The sequence below is a fragment of the Dryas octopetala genome, chromosome 2, assembly GCF_963921425.1.
Source record: "Dryas octopetala chromosome 2, drDryOcto1.1, whole genome shotgun sequence".
Lineage (NCBI taxonomy): Eukaryota > Viridiplantae > Streptophyta > Magnoliopsida > Rosales > Rosaceae > Dryas > Dryas octopetala.
In genome coordinates, this window is record NC_141367.1 from 13,317,070 (window position 1) to 13,338,419 (window position 21,350).

At 35.6% G+C, this 21,350-nt stretch overlaps 2 protein-coding genes across 3 annotated transcripts; one reads left to right on the forward strand and one right to left on the reverse strand.

The window, feature by feature from the left end:
• Positions 1-213: 213 nt before the first annotated feature.
• Positions 214-6,446, forward strand: LOC147293233 (putative GPI-anchored protein At1g61900). Of its 2 annotated transcripts, none has more exons than XR_015120401.1 (8): positions 214-474; positions 1,231-1,412; positions 2,328-3,182; positions 4,477-4,722; positions 4,826-4,837; positions 5,178-5,329; positions 5,457-5,504; positions 5,957-6,048. XR_015120401.1 is itself a non-coding variant. In XM_086232500.1 (8 exons), the coding sequence occupies exons 2-8, from the start codon at positions 1,379-1,381 to the stop codon at positions 6,028-6,030; spliced, it is 1,410 nt and encodes a 469-aa protein (XP_086088626.1). In that variant the 5' UTR covers positions 214-474; positions 1,231-1,378; the 3' UTR covers positions 6,031-6,446. The 2 variants fall into 2 exon arrangements, 1 of the variants encoding a protein (XP_086088626.1); XM_086232500.1 differs by having other exon boundaries at positions 5,178-5,318; positions 5,957-6,446.
• Positions 6,447-14,952: 8,506 nt separating this feature from the next.
• Positions 14,953-15,580, reverse strand: LOC147293234 (defensin-like protein 1). The gene is made up of 2 exons (XM_086231332.1): positions 15,499-15,580; positions 14,953-15,377 (listed from the first exon to the last, which is right to left on the reverse strand). Exons 1-2 carry the CDS (start codon positions 15,554-15,556, stop codon positions 15,208-15,210), a joined length of 228 nt encoding a protein of 75 aa, XP_086087458.1. The 5' UTR covers positions 15,557-15,580; the 3' UTR covers positions 14,953-15,207.
• Between the last annotated feature and the right edge of the window lie 5,770 nt (positions 15,581-21,350).

Below are 21,350 nucleotides of genomic sequence, written 5' to 3' on the forward strand. Positions count from 1 at the left end.
TAAGAGGGGCCAAAGGGAATAAGCTCAAACTTCAGGGTCCACATAAAATTGTCCCATAAATAAATGTCTTTCTATATGGTGCATTGGTGCCTGTGCAAACAATTCGGGTCAAGTTTAACCCGGATTAAAAACCCCGGTTCCGGGTCAAATGGTTAGATTCGGAAATGGCAAAGTTAGACTACTGTCGTCCAGTGGCCGAAAAAAAAAAGTCTACTGTCGTCCACTTCATCCACCCCCCAATTTCAGCGGTAAATAAAACACTGTCGGAGACACCCACCATTTCAGACTTTTCAGTTCAGCTCAGCTCAGCTCAGCTCAGCTCTTCTCCGCTCCCTCTTAGGTTTCCTTATCGACTCGTTTTTGCACCCCGATCGACCCGAAAACCATGCAAGCTTGCTAGGGTTGCCGATCCCTAACCAGAAAAACCTTTTAATCTTTCACTAGAATTATGTTCTATGGGTTCAACATCTTCAGGTACTAGAAGAAAAAAAAAAAATGCCAACTTTTGGGTGTAGTATTTTTTTTTCTTCAATTTTTTTGTTTTCTAAATAAGATAGATGTGAAGCTTATGTTTTGTTTCTGAATTTTGTTCCTTTCCTGTACTTTTCTTTCCCTTTCTAGCTACCAAAATGAGGGTTAAAAAAAGTAAATTTGGATGGGATTTCTGAGCTACATTTGTTCTCTATTTCACTCTGTGAGTGATATCTCAGATACATCCTCTCTGGGTATCTTCAGTTTTAATCTTTTTTCAAAAAATAAAAAAATTCATCTCATGATCTGTCATCAGCTTCTTTGCCGAGACCTGAAAATTTAGGTGGTTTATCTTCGTATGCTTTGGTTTCTGAAGAGTGAAAGAATTCACCTTGAATTGCTACAGTAGACACAGCAATATTAGGCTCACTTGTAAAGTTGCAAGTGCAAATTGGGTTTTATGTGATCTGGGTTTGTGGTTGTGTATTCTAGAACAGGTAGATTTGTATAATATTTCTGATAATTCTGAGCTTAGCACCCAAAGGATAAAGGAAAAGCCTCGGTCAGTACTTGTATATGCTCTAGTTTTCGTGCAGATAACCTAATCGCAAAGATTGATTTTAGCACTCAAGTGGCAGATTCTATTTTTCTTTTGGGTCTCACAGATTTAATTTTGTTTTGATACTTAAGTGTTTCTTTTATAGGTGCCATCTCTTTACTAATTAATGCATGTTATCTGTTTTTATCTGTATTCTATAGGAGTTAATGATGTTCCCTTATGCATCTGCTGATGCTTGGAGGTGGCACAGATGTTGCTACATTGACGTGAGCTATTTTTGGGCATATCACCAACTACTTTACCATTTACTTATGTGAATCTCAATGGTACCAGGGGGCTAAGGGAGATATGGACTGCTTTCAGACTGTTAGCCATCTCAAAGGTATGTTTGTCATTCATTCTACCTAGCTTGCTAGGAATTCTAAAGTAGGATGGAGCAAAAAGATGGGAAATGCCAGTGCTTCTACAAGTATAAGTTTGGTTCTTTTATTGTATTAATTGCTTATTTTGTGGTGATATATATTGTACTCCCATTCACTAGTGTAGTGCTGATACGACAATTAAATAAGAATCACACATATCCCTTAAATTAATTCTTTACTTTATCTTTTAAGTAATTCTAAAACTTGCAATGTAGGTTTCTGTAGTTATTATTAGCATCTTGGCCAACAAGAACATGCAATGGTTTAACAATTATTTTTTCATGGTTAAATATTCCAAATTTGGAGTGAACTTATCCAGTTTTAAAGGAATTAACTACTTGGATACCTACTGCATGTCCCCCTAGAATCTAATCATAATCACTACGTTCTGTGATAGTCCTGGTGCATATATCTCAGAATGTCCCTTGTTTCTGCTTCTTCTTTTTTGTTTTCTTTTGGTGGCAAAGGGTATATATGTGAACACAAAAGGCACAGTAACCTTACATGGTTTATTAGTTAAAAAATAAGTGATGGAGATGCTTCTGCACATGTATTCCATATTTAGGTAAAGGGGCATAATTTAGCTTGGTTGGCCGGCATGATATAATAATATATTGCTCGCTAAGGTTGATTCATGCGGTATTCTCCCTTAGGGTGAATGGGTGCTGATGTGTACTAAATAAGCTAATGGATGTAGTCCCGATTTGACCAAAAATCTGTCTCTCCTTCTCTCCCTCTCATACACACAAATGCATGTATTTCAGTTCAAGATACATGTTCATTGTCTATTATTGTCATTGCATTACTTTCTTTAGGCAAGAAGTAATATGTCCTTTCTACTCATTTGGTTAAGGCGGGCTTATATGTGGTTGCAGGTTCTTTGTGCTGTCAGTTATTATTATTCTTTATCTGGTTATCCCGTTTTCAAGATGCTGTGGCATTGCAGACGGTCTTTGAGGGAAGTCATGTTTCTAAAATTCCAGAGCTAGCTAAAGCACCTACGAGTGGACTCTTTGGTCCCATAGAAATATCACCTGCTGTTATTCCACATTACCCAGATCCTGATGAAGCTTTTCCACCAATGTACCCAACGTTTCCGACCAGATATGAGCCTGTTTTAACTGGGAAATGTCCTGTAAATTTCTCTGCCATATCGAGTATCATGGAAAAAACAGCATCTGATTGTTCTCAACCTTTGGCAGCAATTGTAGGAAATGTAATATGTTGTCCACAGTTTAGTAGTTTGATCCACATCATCCAGGGTCTCCACAGCTTCAACTCTGATAAGTTGGTTTTGCAAAATTCGTCTGCGACTGATTGTTTTACAGATATTATCTCTATCTTAGCCAGTAGGGGTGCAAACAGTACAATACCTACACTTTGCTCCATAAATTCATCAAATCTTACAGGTGGGTCCTGTCCAGTGAAGGACATCGATGCGTTCGAAAAAACAGTAAATACAAGCAGATTACTGGAGGCCTGCACAACTGTTGATCCTCTTAAAGAGTGCTGCAGACCAATCTGCCAGCCTGCAATTATGAATGCTGCACTTCAGATTTCAGGAAAACAATTGACGATGAATGAGAATAAAAATTTGGTGGGTGAGCTTAATCATATTGATACTCTAAGTGACTGTAAAGGAGTGGTTTTTACATATCTTTCAAGGAAACTCTCGTCAGATGCTGCTAATACTGCATTTCGAATATTATCTGCCTGCAAAGTAAACAAAGGTACAGTGTTAAAGTATGCTATGAGCAATTTTTTATTTTAGACTTTATGCACTTTGGCTTTAACATCTAATTTCTTGTGAAGTTAATTTTTTTTTTTTTCTCTCTGGCATATTGTTGTTGAGCATTTTTTGATCATGCAAAAATTATGATGTTGATGGATATGATAGCAACATGTAATAACTTGTTTGCATTTCCCTCACTATTATTATGTGACATCAGCTTCAATAATTTTATTTCTGATTTTTTTTAACCCAATGTTTGGTGGTGGGAAATGAAGAAATGAGGAACACACAAAAACTACAGATGCAGTAAGTGGGGTTCCTCCATTTATTGCAATCTGAAATTTAAAAGCAAAAAGAAAGAAAAGGATATATTCTCTGTAAATCGAATAATTGAAGGAAAAGGAAAAAAAAAAAATCAGTATTTGGTACTGTTTTTTTTTTTTTTTTTCCTTTTATGAATCATAGTATTGATTTCCTGTCTTACCTTTTATGGTCCGTGCGGGACTCCCATCCCTAATATTTACCATTTTCATTTGGTCCTTTGCTGGATAATGGTTTTAAGTTCTGTTAATTTTCACCAGTTCTTAGTGGTAACCTATCATTAGTTTGCTTCCTAACACTTATTGTTCCTAATTTTATTCCTATTTAATCATATGTTTATATTTAACAGTGAAATGTGATTAGTGTTCGGTCTTGAGAAATAGCTTGAGATACATGTGCTGTATTATGCCATATTTGTATGAAAAATCTAGAAGTTGGTTGTATTTTGAATGGCAGTTCCACTAACTGGACTAGGCTAACATAAAGACAAGTGGACCTGGAAAGAAGTTATATTGATTCTCTGATTACCAAATTCATGAAGCATCCAAATTATGGGCTGGGTTTTAGTGAATTATTGTTTTTTTTTTTTTGTCAAGAATTTTAGTGAATTAGTGTGGGAGCATTTATTTTTTATTTTTTGATTTTTGTAAATATGGTGGTTAGTATTATGGGTGCTAATTGTAAACAAGGAACTAGCAATTGTGGGATGTGAAACTCCACATCCATTCTGGAGTATAGAGAAATCGTGGTGACCCAGCTTCACAAACAGAAAATGATGAAACTTTTTATGTGTTTACCCACTTTTCTGGAGTTTCAAGTTTTATTAATTATTCTATTTCTTTAACTTGTCAGTGAACTATGTGCATCTTATTTCCTCCTGATCAATTTTATACGTTTAACAGTGTGATTATTACTTTTTAAATGTTTTTGACTTGCGCCGTCTCTCATGAAATTAACTCTCGCATGTGCAGTTTGTCCTTTGGATTTTAAGCAGCCTTCAGAAGTAATTAAAGCATGTCGCAATGTTGCTGCCCCCAGTCCTTCCTGCTGTAGCTCATTGAACACTTACATTGCGGGAATACAAAAGCAAATGTTAATTACAAATAGACAAGCTATAATATGTGCTACAGTGTTTGGGTCCATGTTGAGGAAAGGCGGGGTAATGACAAATATTTATGATCTTTGTGATGTTGACTTGAAAGACTTTAGCATTCAAGGTACATTTCCTGCTATATGTCCTTTACTTTCTGCCTCTTTTGTTACTTTAATAATATCTGATCTATTTTTTTCTTTTCTGGATCTATGTGGGCACTGGAGCAGCATATGGCCAAGGTATTCTATTGTTTTTTACCCTGTTTGCTTCTATTTATTTATTATATTCATCTTTGATGTTTGATATTCAGTGTCATGCTTTAGCATTGTGAATAGTTTCATAATTTCCAGTAGTTATTTTCCACAGAGCACTGCATCTGGGAATTTGCATGCTTTGTGTTTAAGCAAAAAGTTATTCTGAGCATTTTTGTGGGCCACTTTGTTCTAGAGTGTGAGGTTCACTTTTGTGTTCCCTTATATGTACTTGACAGGCAATTAAAAAATAATTCCCTTGAGTGTGAAAGGAGTTGATAATATTGTTTTTATGAAGCTGTTAATTTTTGTTTTTGCTCAAATGCAGGGTGCCTACTTCGAAGCTTACCTGCAGATATGATGTTTGACAATTTAACAGGCTACAGCTTTACATGTGATTTAAGTGACAACATTGCAGCACCATGGCCTTCATCATCCTCAATTTCATCGGTGTCCCTTTGTGGGCCTGGTAACTGATTGGTTAAGAATAATTTTGGTTTCTTTTTTCCTTCATGGTCCTACTATGCAATAAATTCTACTGAGAAAATAGTGCATTTTCCTTTTTATATGAAATCCATGTCCTCATGGCTGCTACTCTATTTTGCAGAGATGTCATTGCCTGCATTACCAACGTCGGAGACTTTTAAAAATCCTGGTATGTTATTGCATAGTGCGATTGCTGGCTATTGTGAATTTCCTGTTTTGGGTTTAAATTATAATGTGCGTAACAGTCATAAAGTGAAATGGAGAAACATAATGACATTGAAAAAGAAAAAGCAAATGAAAGTAAAGTGTGTCAAGAAGCCGTTTGTTATGTGAAAATGAAATTAGTGGAAGGTGCTTAACATACTTGTATTCGACTTTACCATGGTCTTCTATCCAATGTGCAGTGTTACATTTCAATTTTAAGAAATAACATTGTTGATGCTGGAATTTTTATACTCTGTTTTTCTGGCACATTTTTTTCCTTTTAATATTCAGTATGTCTATTTGAAATGATGCATTTGAGAATACACCTACCGATTGTGGAAGAATTTTTGCTCCCATTCTCTCCGGATTTATTTCCACAAAATGTCTTAAACATTTTAAATGAATGTTTTGATGCAGGCTGTCGTGGTGGTGGGCTGGAATTTCTGGTACCCATTTTTTCATTTTTTGTTTTCAGTACGTTATTGTACTGAAGAGAATTTAGCTGAGGGTTGAGCAGAGATGGTTTGAATTAGGGACTTTTGGAAATTGATGGTGTGGATTTTACTGTAAATTTTCAGTAGCCTTCATGTATAGCAATCTCTCTCTCTCTCTCTCTCTCTCTCTCTCTCTCTCTCTCTCTCTCTCTCTCTCTCTCTCATGGTGATGCATGAAAATTGATGGGGCCTCTCTCTCATGGCGAAGCATGAAAAATGGTGGGGCCTAAGTTTCAGAAACTATGTATCTCATTACAGCATGATATTGTCGAATGAAAATTACATGTGATAGATGAAAATAGAGCGATTCATGTTGATAATGCATCATTGTTGTGTACCACCTTACAAATGACTTACACGTGATGAGAGCGATTCATAAATTGATGCATTTTATATGTCTATCTCTTTGATCACTTGACCCACTAGATCACATGTTGAGGGAGCTAGACAATGAGTATATATACTCGTTAGTTACATAGAAGTTTTACTTAGGCCTCACCAAAAAGCCCAAGGCCCGAAGCCCACCTGAAGCCCGCCCGGCCCATTAGGCCCGAAGCCTGATTTGGCTCGAAAATTGGGCCGGCCCGGCCCGGCCCGAAAGTCTCTTGGGTTGGGCTTGGGCCATCCCCTTGAAGCCCATGGGCCGCCCGAAGCCCGGCCCGTTTAGGCCCGCCCAAAGCTCGGCCCAAAGCCCAATTTGGAAATCATAACATATTTAATAGGTTTTTTGTTTGTTTACTATAATAAATTATTAATATGCTTATTAAGTTATTATATAATACTATAATGTTAGTAAATAGTAATAGTGTAAACTATGTAATACCATAAATAATAAAGTAATAAACTTTTAAAATTATATACAACATTACAAGTATAATAAAATATAAATGTATATGTGTATATACAACTTTTATAATACAAATATAATTAAAGTTATTAAACTACAATCGTCATTTCATTAATTCAACGATCTGAATCGTTCATTTTCTATTTTCATAGTCAAAGATCATCCTTACAAAAAATCGGCTAAATCGGAATTCATCTACCCATTCGATTATCATTAGAAAAACCACGATCGTTCATTAATTCGACCACCGTTACATTTAGAAAAATCACTTTTATATCTTCGATTAAGCTAATTTTTTGCAAGAATTCTCTTTGAGTGGAGAACTAAAACTTAAACGGTTCGGATCGTTGAAAACAAGATCGATATGTGAGCTTCTACATATAAATACACTTGAAGAGTATAATTCTAATAACTTTCCCGTTGAAACATTATTGTTTCCATAATTATGAAGACCACAACGTGATTTCAACAATCTGACCTGTTCATTTTCTATGTTCATAGTCAAAGATCATCCGTACAAAAAATCGGCTAAATCGAAATTCATCTACCCATTTGATGATCATTAGAAAAACCACGATCGTTCATTAATTTGACCACCATTATGTCACTTTTACATCTCCGATTAAGCTAATTTTTTGCACAAATTATCTTTGAGTGAGGAACTAAAATTTGAACGGTTTGGATCGTTGACAACACAATTGCATCGTTTGTTTATAAAAATATGTAATAAAATATATAATAATACATATGTACATTTATGTTTTATTATAGTTGTAATGTTGTATATAATTTTAAAAGTTTATTATTTATAGTATTACACTATTACTAACATAATAGTATTATATAATAACTTAATAAGCATATTAATAATTTATTGAATTAAATAAACGAAAGAGCTATTAAATATGTTATAATTCACAAACTTGACAAATAAACTAGTCAGCTTAGTTGGTTGAGAATTAAAGCTTGTTATGTGAGGTCTCATGTTCAAATCACAATATAGCCAAAATCTTTTTTTTTTTTTTTTGAAGATATATATGTGTTTAAATAGGCTTTGGGCCCATTTTGGGCCGCCCGTTCGGGCCTAGCCCGGCCCGGCCCTCCAAGCCCGCAAGCCAAAGCCCGATGGGCGGGCCTTGGGCTTGTGTATTAAAGCCCAAGCCCGGCCCGGCCCATTGCCGACCCCTAGTTTTACTCCACATTGGGAATCAGGCCATCTCCCGTACGCAAAACTCATATTGGTCCGCTATTAGAAAAGCACTTCTCCAATGGGTCTGAGGAGTAATACCAAAGCCTACTTGACGACATAGGAATGTGGATTTCACTTTTCACTCCGGTTCAATGTTGGTGGGGCCTGCACCCATGGAGAGAGAAACCATAAAAATTGCCTTGCAATAAAAATTGAGTGCTGTTATATGCACTCTCCATTTCCTCTCCTTTACACACCCCTTTTTCATTGCATACCCTTCTAATTTTTTAAAATTTGTAATTTCTCGTAACACACTCTTTATTTTACTAAAATACCTTTATTTCATTCATGTCACCAAACTTTTTTACTACACACCCATCCAATACTTCCAAATACTACACACTCTCTCAACACATCCAAACCACAACTAGCAAAGCTGTGACACATGGCTTACTTCGCCGCCTGTGACCTTTCTTCGCCATCGAGGTGACCGGACCCTACACAAATGCGTGGACTTGCTGCAACCTCTTCTCTCCTCCAAACCATAGCCATTACTACAACTTGGAGATATGCCCTAACCTAACCTAAAGTTTTGGATTCAAATGTAAATCTAAGGTTTTTTTTTATCTAATTTCAATTGTTTAATCTATCCCAACACTTTTTTTTGTTTGTTTGAGAGGATTTGGAGTGCAGGTGTTTAGGGTTTAAGAATGAAATTTCCGGTTGAGCGTTACCATTTTCGCGGTTCGTTTAGGGTTTAAGATTGAAATATAAGGCCACTAATGCATTTGCCTCTGCATGAGATGCATCTGCCTCTGCAATAGATGCATTTGTCTTTGCGGGATATGCATATTCCATTTTGTCCTTTACACCAACTTATTAGGATATTGTTTTTCTCACCAAGTTTATTAGTGGTTTGATACTAGTATCTAATTTACTATATATAAGTTTAGTAGAAGTAGTGAGTAGTGCGTATTATAAGTTTAGTAGTAGAAGTATCTAATTTTTGGCGGACGGAGCTAATCTGCCAGCAATGTCCGCCAAAAATAGCCAGTTTTGTTGTAGTGGGTTGAATAATAGTAGGGATTAGTTCTTAACATGTGTCTATACTATGTAGGGATAAGATGGGTTGTTTGGCGTGTGCTTCTAATTTTGTGGTTTTATTGCTGTATGTAATCCCTATTTAAAAAATTGTTACAAATAATAAATCAGGAGATTATTAACGTAAAGTTATTGTAAGCAATTAGAAGGTTTGAATTTGATCGACGTAAACATCTTTCACTTTATTCTTCGTAATTCCTTGAGAAACCAAAATAGGTCAGACAAAAGGAGAATTGTCTGTACCACATTTCCCATATGATTTGTTCATGCATGACACACTGGATTTGATGCAAAGCTTGATTGCACTTTGATTGTCACCAAACAGAATACTTGGCTTGTGAATAGGTAGATAGACATTCTTGATGAGTCTTCGAAGCCAATTAAACACACTCTTGTGCAGCAAGTGTATTATATAGCTAGCCTTGTATTATGCTTCAATTGTACAGAGAGAGAGAGAGAGAGAGAGAGAGAGAGAGAGAGAGACATTGAGCCTTGTTTCTTGTTTCTTGTTGCACCAAGAAATACTTGTCGAGTTGCATAAAAAAACAAACCAGATGTGGATCTTCATTGGTCTAAATCTCCGCGTTAGTAAAAGTTTTAAGCAAGAACTCACCACCTCTTTTGTAGAAGATTTCCAGATCAAGTGTAGAATTAATAAACTTTCAGAATCTTCTTTGCCTTCACAAGTGGTTTTCGAGGTTCTGCAAAACTGATTCACAAGACCAATTGAATATACAAAGTGGTTACAACCATATATAAAATGTTAGAGCAAATTACAATTTAGTACCTCAACTTTATATGTTGTTTCAATTTAGTACCTCAATTTTGAAAATTTACAAAAAAGTACCTCAACTTTCATTTTATGTCAAAATAGTACCTCCGTTAGTTTTTCTGTCAAATAAATCGTTATTTGTTGACGTGGTAGATATATTTTTGTCTTTTTTTCTATATTTAAAAATAATAATATTTTTAAAAACTTTTGAATAAAAAAATTATTAAAAAAATTAAAACTTTAAAAAATAAAAAAAAATTTGAGGGGAGTCGATGGCAGGGAGGGTCGGGGTTGGGTAAGGGGGGTGAAGGGGGTGGGTCGGGGAGGGGAGGGGTTGGGTTGGGTTGGGGGGAGAGGCATGGGGTGCGGCGGGGGGGAGAGGGGGAAGGATGGGTGGGGGCGAGCTGTCGGGGCTAAGGGAGATGGGGCGAGGCTAGGTGAGGGGGAGGGACGCAAGGCAGAGAGTGGCATGGGAAGTCGGCTTTGGGCAGTGTCGCCGGAGGTGGAGGTGGGGGTAGGGACAATCTGTGTTGGGACTGGGTTTGGGGGGGAGGGAGTGGCTGCGGGAGGGAGGGGGTGGGTCGGGCAGGGAGAGGGGAAGGGAAGGGATGGGTGCGGGCTGGGAGGGGAAGGGCGAGAAGGGGAGAGGATGGGTGGGGGAGGGCTCGGTAGAGGCTAGGAGGGGAGGGGAGAGGAGGGGGACGGGGTTGAGATTGGGTGGCAGAGGCTGGGTGGGGTGGGGGGACGGGGCTGAGAATGGGGATAGGCTGTGTAGGGCATGGCTGGGAAGGGGGAGGGGGAAAAAAAATTTTAAGAAATTTTTTTATTTTAATTATTTTAAGAAATTTTTTTAGGTAATTTTTTTATTTAAAAGTTTTAAAAATATTATTATTTTTTAAATGTGAGTAAAAAAACGAAAATACCTCTGCCACATTAGCAGATAACGGTTTATTTGACATAAAAATTAACGGAGGTACTATTTTAACACAAAATGAAAGTTGATGTATTTTTTTGCAAGTTTTCAAAATTGAGGTACTAAGTTGAAACAACATGTAAAGTTAAGGTACTAAATTGTAATTTACTCAAAATGTTATCATCCAAAAGAGGTGATGGGCTCCTCTTATAATAGATAGGAGGCCCTTCCCTTTTTGAATTTCCAAAAACGAGCTCCTTTTATAATAGATCAATGTAGCTCACAAAAAGGACTTTAACATGATGGACAACTCATTTGATAATTAGATTTACTTTAATAAATTATATTAATTTTACAATCGTGTTAAATCCAATCATTAAATAAGTCGTAGTTCAATTATTTGTCTCTCATGTTAAGTCCCTTAAAATAGGTCTCTTATCTCACTTTTACAAGTTGCAAACATAGGCTATTACACAACTTAGGCCCAATATAGCCCAATGGACATGAAGGCCCACAAGACCCTAAACACAAGTCTTTCTTAATCAACAAAACTCATAATTGTTTTTTTTTTTGTGCTTTTAGAGTTTTCTTGCTAAGTCTATATTTTATGAGTGTTACTAATGTAGCACGCATTGCGCATGATTATATATTGGCTCCGAAGTGATAGGCGCAAATCTATCCATTAGGCTCTCGGTGTCCGATTTTTGTGCACAATACCTTTTCGGAAAGAGAACGACAAATGAATTTTGGCCAAATAAGGCCGTTTGTTAGACCCAAATTGCATTCAAGGGCGGATCTACAATGGGGTCAATGGGATCACTTGACCCCATGAACTCAGAAAGGTTGGGCTTGATGAAAAATCTTGATCCCATGAATGAGGCTTGGGTCTTGGTTGTAGCCATGGCTAGCAGGGGCAAGATTGCAGAGCAGGGACAAGAACCAGAACAGAGGAAGGGGATGAAACATGAAAGGCTGAATTGCTGAAACTTGAAAGCACGTGAGATGCATATGATTTTTTTTTTTTAATTCTAAACTTGCCAAAACGACGTCTTTTTGACAAGTTAATTAAACAAACAAAGAGACTCACAACTCTTATCCAGACCAGACCCCCAAGTCCCCAACTTGCCTCAACTGCTAAAGGCTGCGAGCCTGTTGCCTTCGCCTGTCGCCCGTCGCCCCCTGTTGGCTGCTGCCTCTGCTTGCAAGTCGCAAGTCTCGCTTCCGCCCCTGTTGGGTTAATCTTGCCCCCATAACAATAGATTTCTGGATCCGCCACTGATCGCATTTACAGTGCGTTTGGATGGAGAAATTGAACTCGGTATTTCATTAAAAGTCAAAATTTGAGAAATAAAAATTTTCAATTCCCTTGTTTGGCCTTATTAACAAGAAAATTTTAGAATTTTACGTGGAAAAAATTATAGAATTTGAGAGTCATAAATTCTAACTTTAAATTCCATCTAAATAAGTGTTATTTCCAAATTCTAAGACATTTGAGATTTTAAGAAAAAAGACTCACCCACCACAACCAACACCGCCACCATTCGGACTTGGATCATCTGCCAGTTTTCTTCCTATCAGACTATACCTGACTTTTGATCTCAGCCACATCTACAAACTTTTTTTTTTTTTTCCCACAAATAGTATTAAGAAATTAAAAGGATAGAAAAACAAAAAATCATAAAGTCCACTGCCCACCCACGCCACCTCCTTCCCCTCCCTCCAACTACCCTCGTCACCTCCTCCCCTTTCTTTTTCTCTCTTATTTCTCTCTCTAAACTCTCTCTCACTTCCCTCCAGATCAGCAGATCAGAGTCCCAATTTATGATGGTTACACATTGTTACACTTTATTAAATCGGGATATCAAGATGGGTCCATTTGTTTTTGAATGAGTAATCTAGGCATGAGATCAGAAGTTCTTATGTGGGTGTAAAAGAAGTCAGACTAAGACCTTCAAATTATGTCAAATAATTCCATGGAACTGCTTTTCAATTTCTTAACTATCCACCACTCAGTCTAGTAAACAATGCAGAGGGAACAATTATAATGATTTTATATAACTGATGACTATGTAATAAATTTTCGTATTGTTCTTTTTTAAGGCTCGGCTGCGATAAGTAGGTCAACCATCACGTATTCATGTGCTTCTATATCTTTACATCTGTATTATTTTTTTGTTTTTTCCCTTTTTATTTGTCCCTGATTGCTTTTTGAATGGCATGTGCTTTCAGAAACCTCTGGTACAGTAAGGAAGACTGGGGGAAACTTAATCTGCAGAGAAGAGATGAGGAGTATATAGAGAGAAGAGAAGAGAGAAAAAGTAAGAGAGAAAAAGAAAGGGGAGGAGGTGACGAGTGTGATCGGAGACTCGGAGGGAGGGGAAGGAGGTTGGCATGGGTGGGCGCGCAGTCGATGGGGCTATATTAATTAAAATTTGTAATTCATGTCATTTACAAAATTTTATGTACATATATCCAAACAATAAAAATACAATTGATAGAAATTTAAATAACGGAGTTTTAAATTCTATCATTTATGAATTTCTGTGAAAATTAAAATTATTTCATCCAAACACACTGTTAAAGTTTTTTTGAATTTTTGAACATTTTGATTGTCTTTTATTGCTTTAAGTATTTAATTTGGCCGTTGAACTTACCGTTTATGTCCTTTCGGGAGTTATTTAGGATTTGGTAGTATTTAAACATCTTTTACCAAATGTAATCTCAGTTTTTTGAAAGATATATTAATGAAAATAGAGACTTTTTTCTAAACCCTCTATCAACTTTTGGTAATCTTCAGATCAACAAGTTATAAATCTCCTTGTTCTTGGTATTCCCAATCTAGATAATCAACAAGTCTAAGATTTGTGTGTGTGTTGTGATCCATCACCTTAGCTGCATCAGCTACTATTTCTACCAATATATATGTTCTATTTTCCAACCCATTTTCACCCCTAATTAAACTTTAAAAAATAAAAATCATCTCTTCCCACCGTCATTATTCCTAAAATACCCTTACTAATAATTAAACATTGTTCTCACCCCTAGCTCTCTCTCTCTTTCTCTTTCTCCTATAGATTGGTACTCTATCTGTTCCCTCATCAAAATTAAGGTCATCCTATAAACTCATGCTCCTTTGTGATTTTGAGCACAAATTTCTCACCCACCACAAACTTGATCTAACATAAACACATTATATGTAAACATAAACACATTGTATGTTGTCGGGATTAACCCACCGAGATCAAAGACAAGACTATTGTATTACCATTAAAGCCAATAAATCTTCCATTGCCCATTCCCATCTTTTATTTTTCAACCAACACTTGTTCTTTCCAAAATCAATATATGTTGACTTCGCATCAGCGTATTAATGAAAGGCCACATACAGAAGCTAAGGGTTCTACTTCAATAATTAAAACCAATCAAGATACCTTTTTAGAACAATAAAAATAATGAAAGTATATATGATATAGGTTTTACTATTCTTTCGTCTCTCCAAGAAACTCCAGATGAAATAGTAAGAGAGAGAGAGGTAGAAGAGGGTAAATTAATCCTTAGATTTAAAAAACTGGATAGAACAGACTTATTTCATTCTTTTCTTTTTTTTCCCAAGTCCTAAGGTGTCATTTAATTTTACAGAAAAATATATTATTATTATTAACATCTTCATTAAATAGTGGGTAGGAAAATAAAAGATGAGAATGGGAATATGAGTAGTCTATCTTATTAGTTCTTCTATTCAATTAATTTTACTTACTAAAGAATTTGTTAGATACTTAGATGACCATAAAAAGTTCATTAGAAGGTAATATATGAATGCTCTCCGTATATAAAAAGATTAGTTTTGTTTATTGATCCAAGACAACACAGATTAATTATCACCCAATTTACAACACAGATTAATTATCACCCAATTTAACGAAGGTATAACATTACAACAAATTGAAAATATGAAATATGACATTACAGAATTTTATACTTGAAGTACTAAATTAAAATTTGAAACAAACTTAAAATACTGAACGAAAATTAACCCAATAAATTTCAAATTTACTTCACAAGAAGACAATACAACAGAAAGTACAGCAAGCTTTCAACAATAGTGAAGACTACTTGCATGTGCTACATAATAATAATTGATTTATAATTTGAGCAAGATCGAAAATCAGTACTATCTGATGATCATCATACATTCTCACTCAATCATAACAAGAAATAAACATGCAGGCTAATCAGAAAACTTAAATTATTTATTCCTAGCTAGCTAGCTAGAGGTACACATAAAATACGTACTACTTAATACGAAAATGGTAGCAGCTGCATGCAATATGCAATGCAGAGGAAGTGATCGATCAGCAGAGGCGAGTGCAAAAGCAGCGGCGACGGAAGCCTCGGCAGTTGCCACCGGAGAAACCTTCGTTCCTGCAGACCAGAGCACAGTTGTGGTCACGAATGCATGTGCCCTTGAACCCATGACTCTGTGACTCACAAACCCTTGCCTCCGTTGCCACCATCATCTCTTCTGCATTAATTCCCAAAAATCAAATAATTAATTAAAATGCATATATATTCATGACAATTTTGAAACATTAGCTAAAATTAATTTACGAGAGAGAGAGAGAGAGAGAGAGAGAGAGTCTTACGGGAAGCCAAGACAATGATGAGCAAAAACAAAAGCCCAAAGCATGATTTCCTCTCCATGACTATGATCAATACTATTCTATATACTCGCTGCAATATAATGGGTTATGTGTTCCGAGTGGGGTTTTATAGAGACGACGAGATGATGATGATGATGATCAATCACCATGACACGTACTGCTTTCAATGTCTTTGTGTCAGAGAGAGATGAGAACGCATGCATGCGCAAAAGCACAGAGCATCTCGTGTTCACGTGCTATTCCTTTCTGCACTCGTCAGAGTCGCTCACGAGGACTGTGCACTGGTCACGCATGCACACAAAGGCTACTCACCGCTGGGCTCCACATCAATTTCGTTGGAGTTTTCTGTGTCGGTGGTAAATTTTCAAAAAGGTTAAAAACAAAGGTGATTTACGAGGTGAAAAAGTTGAAAATAGTACATTTTTCTTTTAAGTGCTGTTGGGTGAAAATGGTCTGTTGGGGACACGGACACCTCTCCTAAATGACAAGAGGAGTCTGTCTAGAGAACTGTGCACTCGGTGTGTGGTAATTATCACACATTTTGGTTTGGAGTTTTCTGCATGTGGGCCGGTGTGGGTAATTAATGCGTGAAAATTTGATTATGAAAATATTTGTGTGCGAGTTCGAAACCATCCACGATCGGTGCCAAGTGCCAACTGCCACGTTTGTCAAGAAGTCATGGAGGCAGTCAAATAATGAAAGAGTGTTGCTATTGAGACCGTTACTACGGTTTTCGAAAAATTTATCAATAATTGAGATAAGAGTTAATTTGACATTCTAAAAAATAGATTATATCTTAAAATTAAAAATGTATTATGTAATGAAATATAAAAATATAAGTGACATCATGTTATTATTGAATTGAGATACCAAATCAACCATATTAATAATTCAAATGTAAAAATTTAGCTAAACATACGTATACTTCATATGATATTTGAATTATCAGTAATCCGTACGTGTGCGTTGTAAACTTTGTTCATATTCATGACTACATCTATGGTTTCCTTGGTTCAACTTGATCACCTTGTGACTTTTCTTAGTTTTCTATGACTTGATTTGTGAAATACTAAACTTCTTAGTCTATGGTCTCTACTCTTTGATGCCTAAAAGGCTTTCCACTTGCCGAGTCAATGAATAACAATTATCCTTTAAGACGTGTGATGACCTTATCGGGAAGAAGGATTTGAGATGAATAGGGTTGTAGTCAAGGTGTTAAATTTCAAAATTTTGTCGAAAATTTTGATTTTTAGGGGTATGAAAAAATTTTTTTTTGCCAAAAGGGATATGAAAATTTTAACACTATATTAAACATATTTTGAAAAATTTCAAAAATTTCCCGAAATTACGACAAAATTTTCGTCTTGAGCCAGGGAGGCAGCGACCAGAGGGAGAGATGGGAGGAAAAGAAGAGTCGACCTCGTCACTTGTCGCCGGGCAGAGAGAAGATAGGAGGAAGAGATCAGTGCGGGGATAGGAGATCGGCTCGCGGAGAGAAGAAATGGAGATCGGGGAGGGAGAGGGAGGAGAGAGAAGAGATAAGAGAGGGAAGGATATATCTCCAGGGAGTCTGACTGAGGGAGAGAGAAAAAGAAGGTGACTAATGAAGTAATGAGAGATTGAGAGGGAAGATGACTGGAGAAGTGGAGAGTTACGGGGAAAAGGAAGGAAACAGGAAAAGGAAGGAAAGAAAGAAGAAAGAAAAGAAACGAAGGAAAGAAAGAAAAAAGAAAAGAAAGGAAGGAAAGAAAAAAAAAAAAAAAAAAAAGGAAGGAAAGAAAGAAAAAAAAAAAAAAAAGATTTAAGATTGATTGGAGTTTGGGGCCTTTGGGCAATTAGAAAGAAAAAAAAAATGTTTGGGATTTTGTTTGGCCGTTTTGAGATTTTGTTTAGTTATTTTTAAATCCAACACATTTTTATATAAAAATAATAATTAAAAATATCCTAAAAGGCCTAAACTCTAATATCTTATACCATATCCTAAACAATATAGAGTATAAATTATAGATTATATAATATAAAATATATAGGGTTTAGTGTATAAATTATAGAGTATAAAGAGTATTAGGGTATATAAAGTATATAGAGTTTAATATTAGGATTTAGTGTATAGATTATAGATTTATAGAGTATAAAGAATATACTAATTTCATTTATTAATTATACTAATTTTATTTAACAATATTTGCCTCCAGCGCGCATTATATTCATCTTATATCACATGAAATCTACTATATAATTTAGTTTCTTCAATGTTTTTTATTAATGTAGTAGATAATATGTTAAATAAACATATGATAAAATTTCATTCAAAATTTTTATATTTTGATAGTAATTTCTATTGTTTCTGTCTAATTTTTGTTGAAATTTTAAATTCTTCAAAATTTTCTTCGAAATTTCCATCAATGGAAATTTCTGCGAAATCCGAAATTTTACTCCTTGTTGTAGCTAGTGTCACTACTTACTATAAGGATAAATTCTATTAAAGTAAAATAGAATTTACTTTAAAATTTCGATATTAGCTGTTGTTCACATATTAGCTTGTAAAATTTTTCAATTCAATTTATCACATTTCTCACACTTATGGATGTTCACATTTTCATACTTACAAGACATTAATTCCTCCTACTGTACGTAACAAACAAAATTGAGATTCTTTTTTTTAAATGCATGTAATGTTAGTTTAATTTTTTATGCCTTATATATAGCCAATCCTTATTTGTAATATTTGGACAACACTATGTTATATGTGATCATTTAGATATTTTTATAATGGATATCTATGGCTACAGTACGAGTTTTGTTTGTGTCTATGTATGAATAAGAGTCCTAGGATCTAATGAAATCAAGGAGAAGCTGATCTATCTAAATAAGTTAGCACTTCAAGACTTACTGCTTTTAATATATATATATAACTTTTTCGTTAATGTATACTTCATTTTAAGCATAATAAGGTATCACTATCTTGTAGAATCTGCTTTGCATTGTAGTTTGGTAGTCGAAGCTGTCTATTTTTTAAGTATCTATACAAGGGTCACCTCTGCAAAAAATTAGATATCGGAAACTATTAATTAAGACATCTAATTGTGATCGAATAAATAGACGAATATAGTGATTTCAATAAACATTTGAAATGATGATCATTTGATTAAATGGTTTTCAATTTTTCAATTTTTATTTGAAATGATCATTGAATTGAGACTTAGAAAGAATATACAGTTTCGATCATTAAACTAAAATGCAGAGTGAATCCCACAAAAGATAGCTCATTATGCCTAAAATGAAGTATACCAACAGAAGAGCTATATACATATATATTAAAATCATAAATATGGTTTCAAACATTGGTTCTTCAATTGTTCAATTGGGCATTAATGAAAGTATGAAACCATGAAAATTTTAGCACACTCTAGGCTCAATCTTGTTAAGGCTGATGTTGATGTACACTAAGAAATGAGTGTGGGTGCTGAATGCTGATTCACACATGAGTTCACTGAACATGACCCGATACCAAATTCCCTGTATGGAGACTGAATGTTTGAAAGGGAGATCTAGGTTACAGTAGTAAGCTAGACTGGTTCGTATACCTGAGGCGCCACGATATTCCCTCATGTGTAACAAGAAACAGAAACACATTGATGGAGGGATTGGAGTAGACAATAAGGAATCTATCACTCTTCATCATTAAAGGGAAATGCATGTCCTATGAAAATTAACGATTAAAGGTGACTCAGAAACTCTATGGCCAGAGTAGAAGATCATGATTAATATAGTCTCAATGTAGCTTCTCTTAATGACTTGCATTTAATTGGTTACCAGCATATTATCATTGGGATCTTGACAACAAATGTTTCTCCATACCTTATTGAAATGATTGGAACATATATAGTTGGATAGGACTTATATATGTATATATATTATATAACGAAAAATAGGTTCTATCTAGCTAAGACATTAATTCTGTTAATTTGATCTTGTCGATCTCTAAGTATATTGAGCAACTCCAAGCCCACCTCCTCCTTCCACTGGGAGCTCATATTAATTTATGGTATTGCTAGGTTTAATACTGTAGAATTAGTTTCTAGTTATGTATATATATATATAATATTAAAGATTTTCGTGTACTCCTAATTCTTAACTTAATATCAAAGTTGCCTAATCTTCTGAGGATATGGGAAACCGCTTTTTGAGTTACCTAGGCGCGCTTTGTACTTATGAATAAAGGATAAGAAAGTAAAGTCTGAAAGTGAATTTGTGACACTCGAGAAATGTTTTTGGATTTATCCTAGAGTTATTTGAATTTTTGGGTGACTTATAGAATTTTCTATAATTATTGGGAATTTTTGGTGAATTATTAAAAATTATTGGATGACATTGAGTGAAAATGCAAACTGATATTAAAACATTTTAGATATCAAATGGTTTTTTCGACGATATCTTTATCTATTAATATATCACTTAATAATTTTTGCGATATCTTAATTTTTTCATTTTGATTAAAAATTGATATCTAAACCCTTAACTGATATCTTTGTTTTATTTGAAAAAAAGAGGCGCAAAATTTTCGCCCCAACTTAAATTTTACCCAAGACTTAGACACGAACGTACTCCCTCTCACACTTAGACACATTCACTCACGCCCATACCCATTCTCTCATACCTGGCCTCACAGATCAATCGACTCACTCACATATACCCGCAACCACACTCACCTAGACCAGCATCGATCCATCTCCTTCATCGATCTACGGCCTTCTCCTTCATGGATCTTCGTCAATCTCTCCATTCGTGAAGTGTGTGGAGTACGATCTCAACATTCTCACTCAACCACACTTAGACACTCACCCAACCACACCCAGACCAGCCTCTATCTCCTTCATCGATATACTTCTTGTACTCTTGATCTCGCCATTGTTGGTCTTACACGAAGTGCCATCGTTGTCGGGGATCAGAGATTTTGAGTTGCAGCGTTAATTGTGGGCATTGAGTGAAAGGTAAGGGTTGGGGTTGCTCAAATTAAGGTTTGGGTTAGGGTTCCTCTTTCTCTTCCTCTCCGTCTCCCTTTCTCTGTGTCTCAATTTTCATGAATTTAGGGTTTGGGTGCTTCCTCAAATTTAGGGTTTTCTTTATATTTGAGAGATGGAAGTTCATATAGCTGGTTCACTTTCAGGTGCTTTTAGGGTCCGATATATTCCTCTGGAGTTCGATTTGCAAGTTAATTTTTGCTTTATAGGTTATTGATTTTCTGCTTTTCTTCTCTTTCCATAATTGATTTGGTGTTCTATATGTGTTTGGGTTGATTGTTGATTAATTGTTTTTATTTTTGTTGAAGTGCTTGGCTATAGTTGTGAATCTGTTAAGTGTGTGTTTAGTTGCAGGTTTTTTGGGTACTTCTATGCGCTCTCTCTCTCTCTCTCTCTCTCTCTCTCTCTCTCTCTCTCTCTCTCTCTCTTTCTTTTCTTGATACACCTCTCTTTCTCAATTTGTTTGGATATGGGAGGGTGTGATTTCGGGTTATTGTTGATGTGGAGGATGGGTTGGGATTACTGTGAAGGGTGGGTTTGGGTTTTTATGAATAAATTTATAACTAGTAAGTAGGCTCAGAAAATGTATGGAATTGGCCGAGTTTTGTGTGCAGGGAGAGACTTACCAAAAGCCTTTTGCTTTGGCTGCAGGTGAAGTATGGAATTGATCGAGTCTTGTGTACTCTACCACTTTGGTGTATGATAACATTGCCGGATTGTTTGAATCCAACTCTGTCTCATCACTTTTGTCTTTAGATTTGATCAATTTATGCTTATATTCAGAAGCTTTTTCTCTCCTTCAGGTCCCCA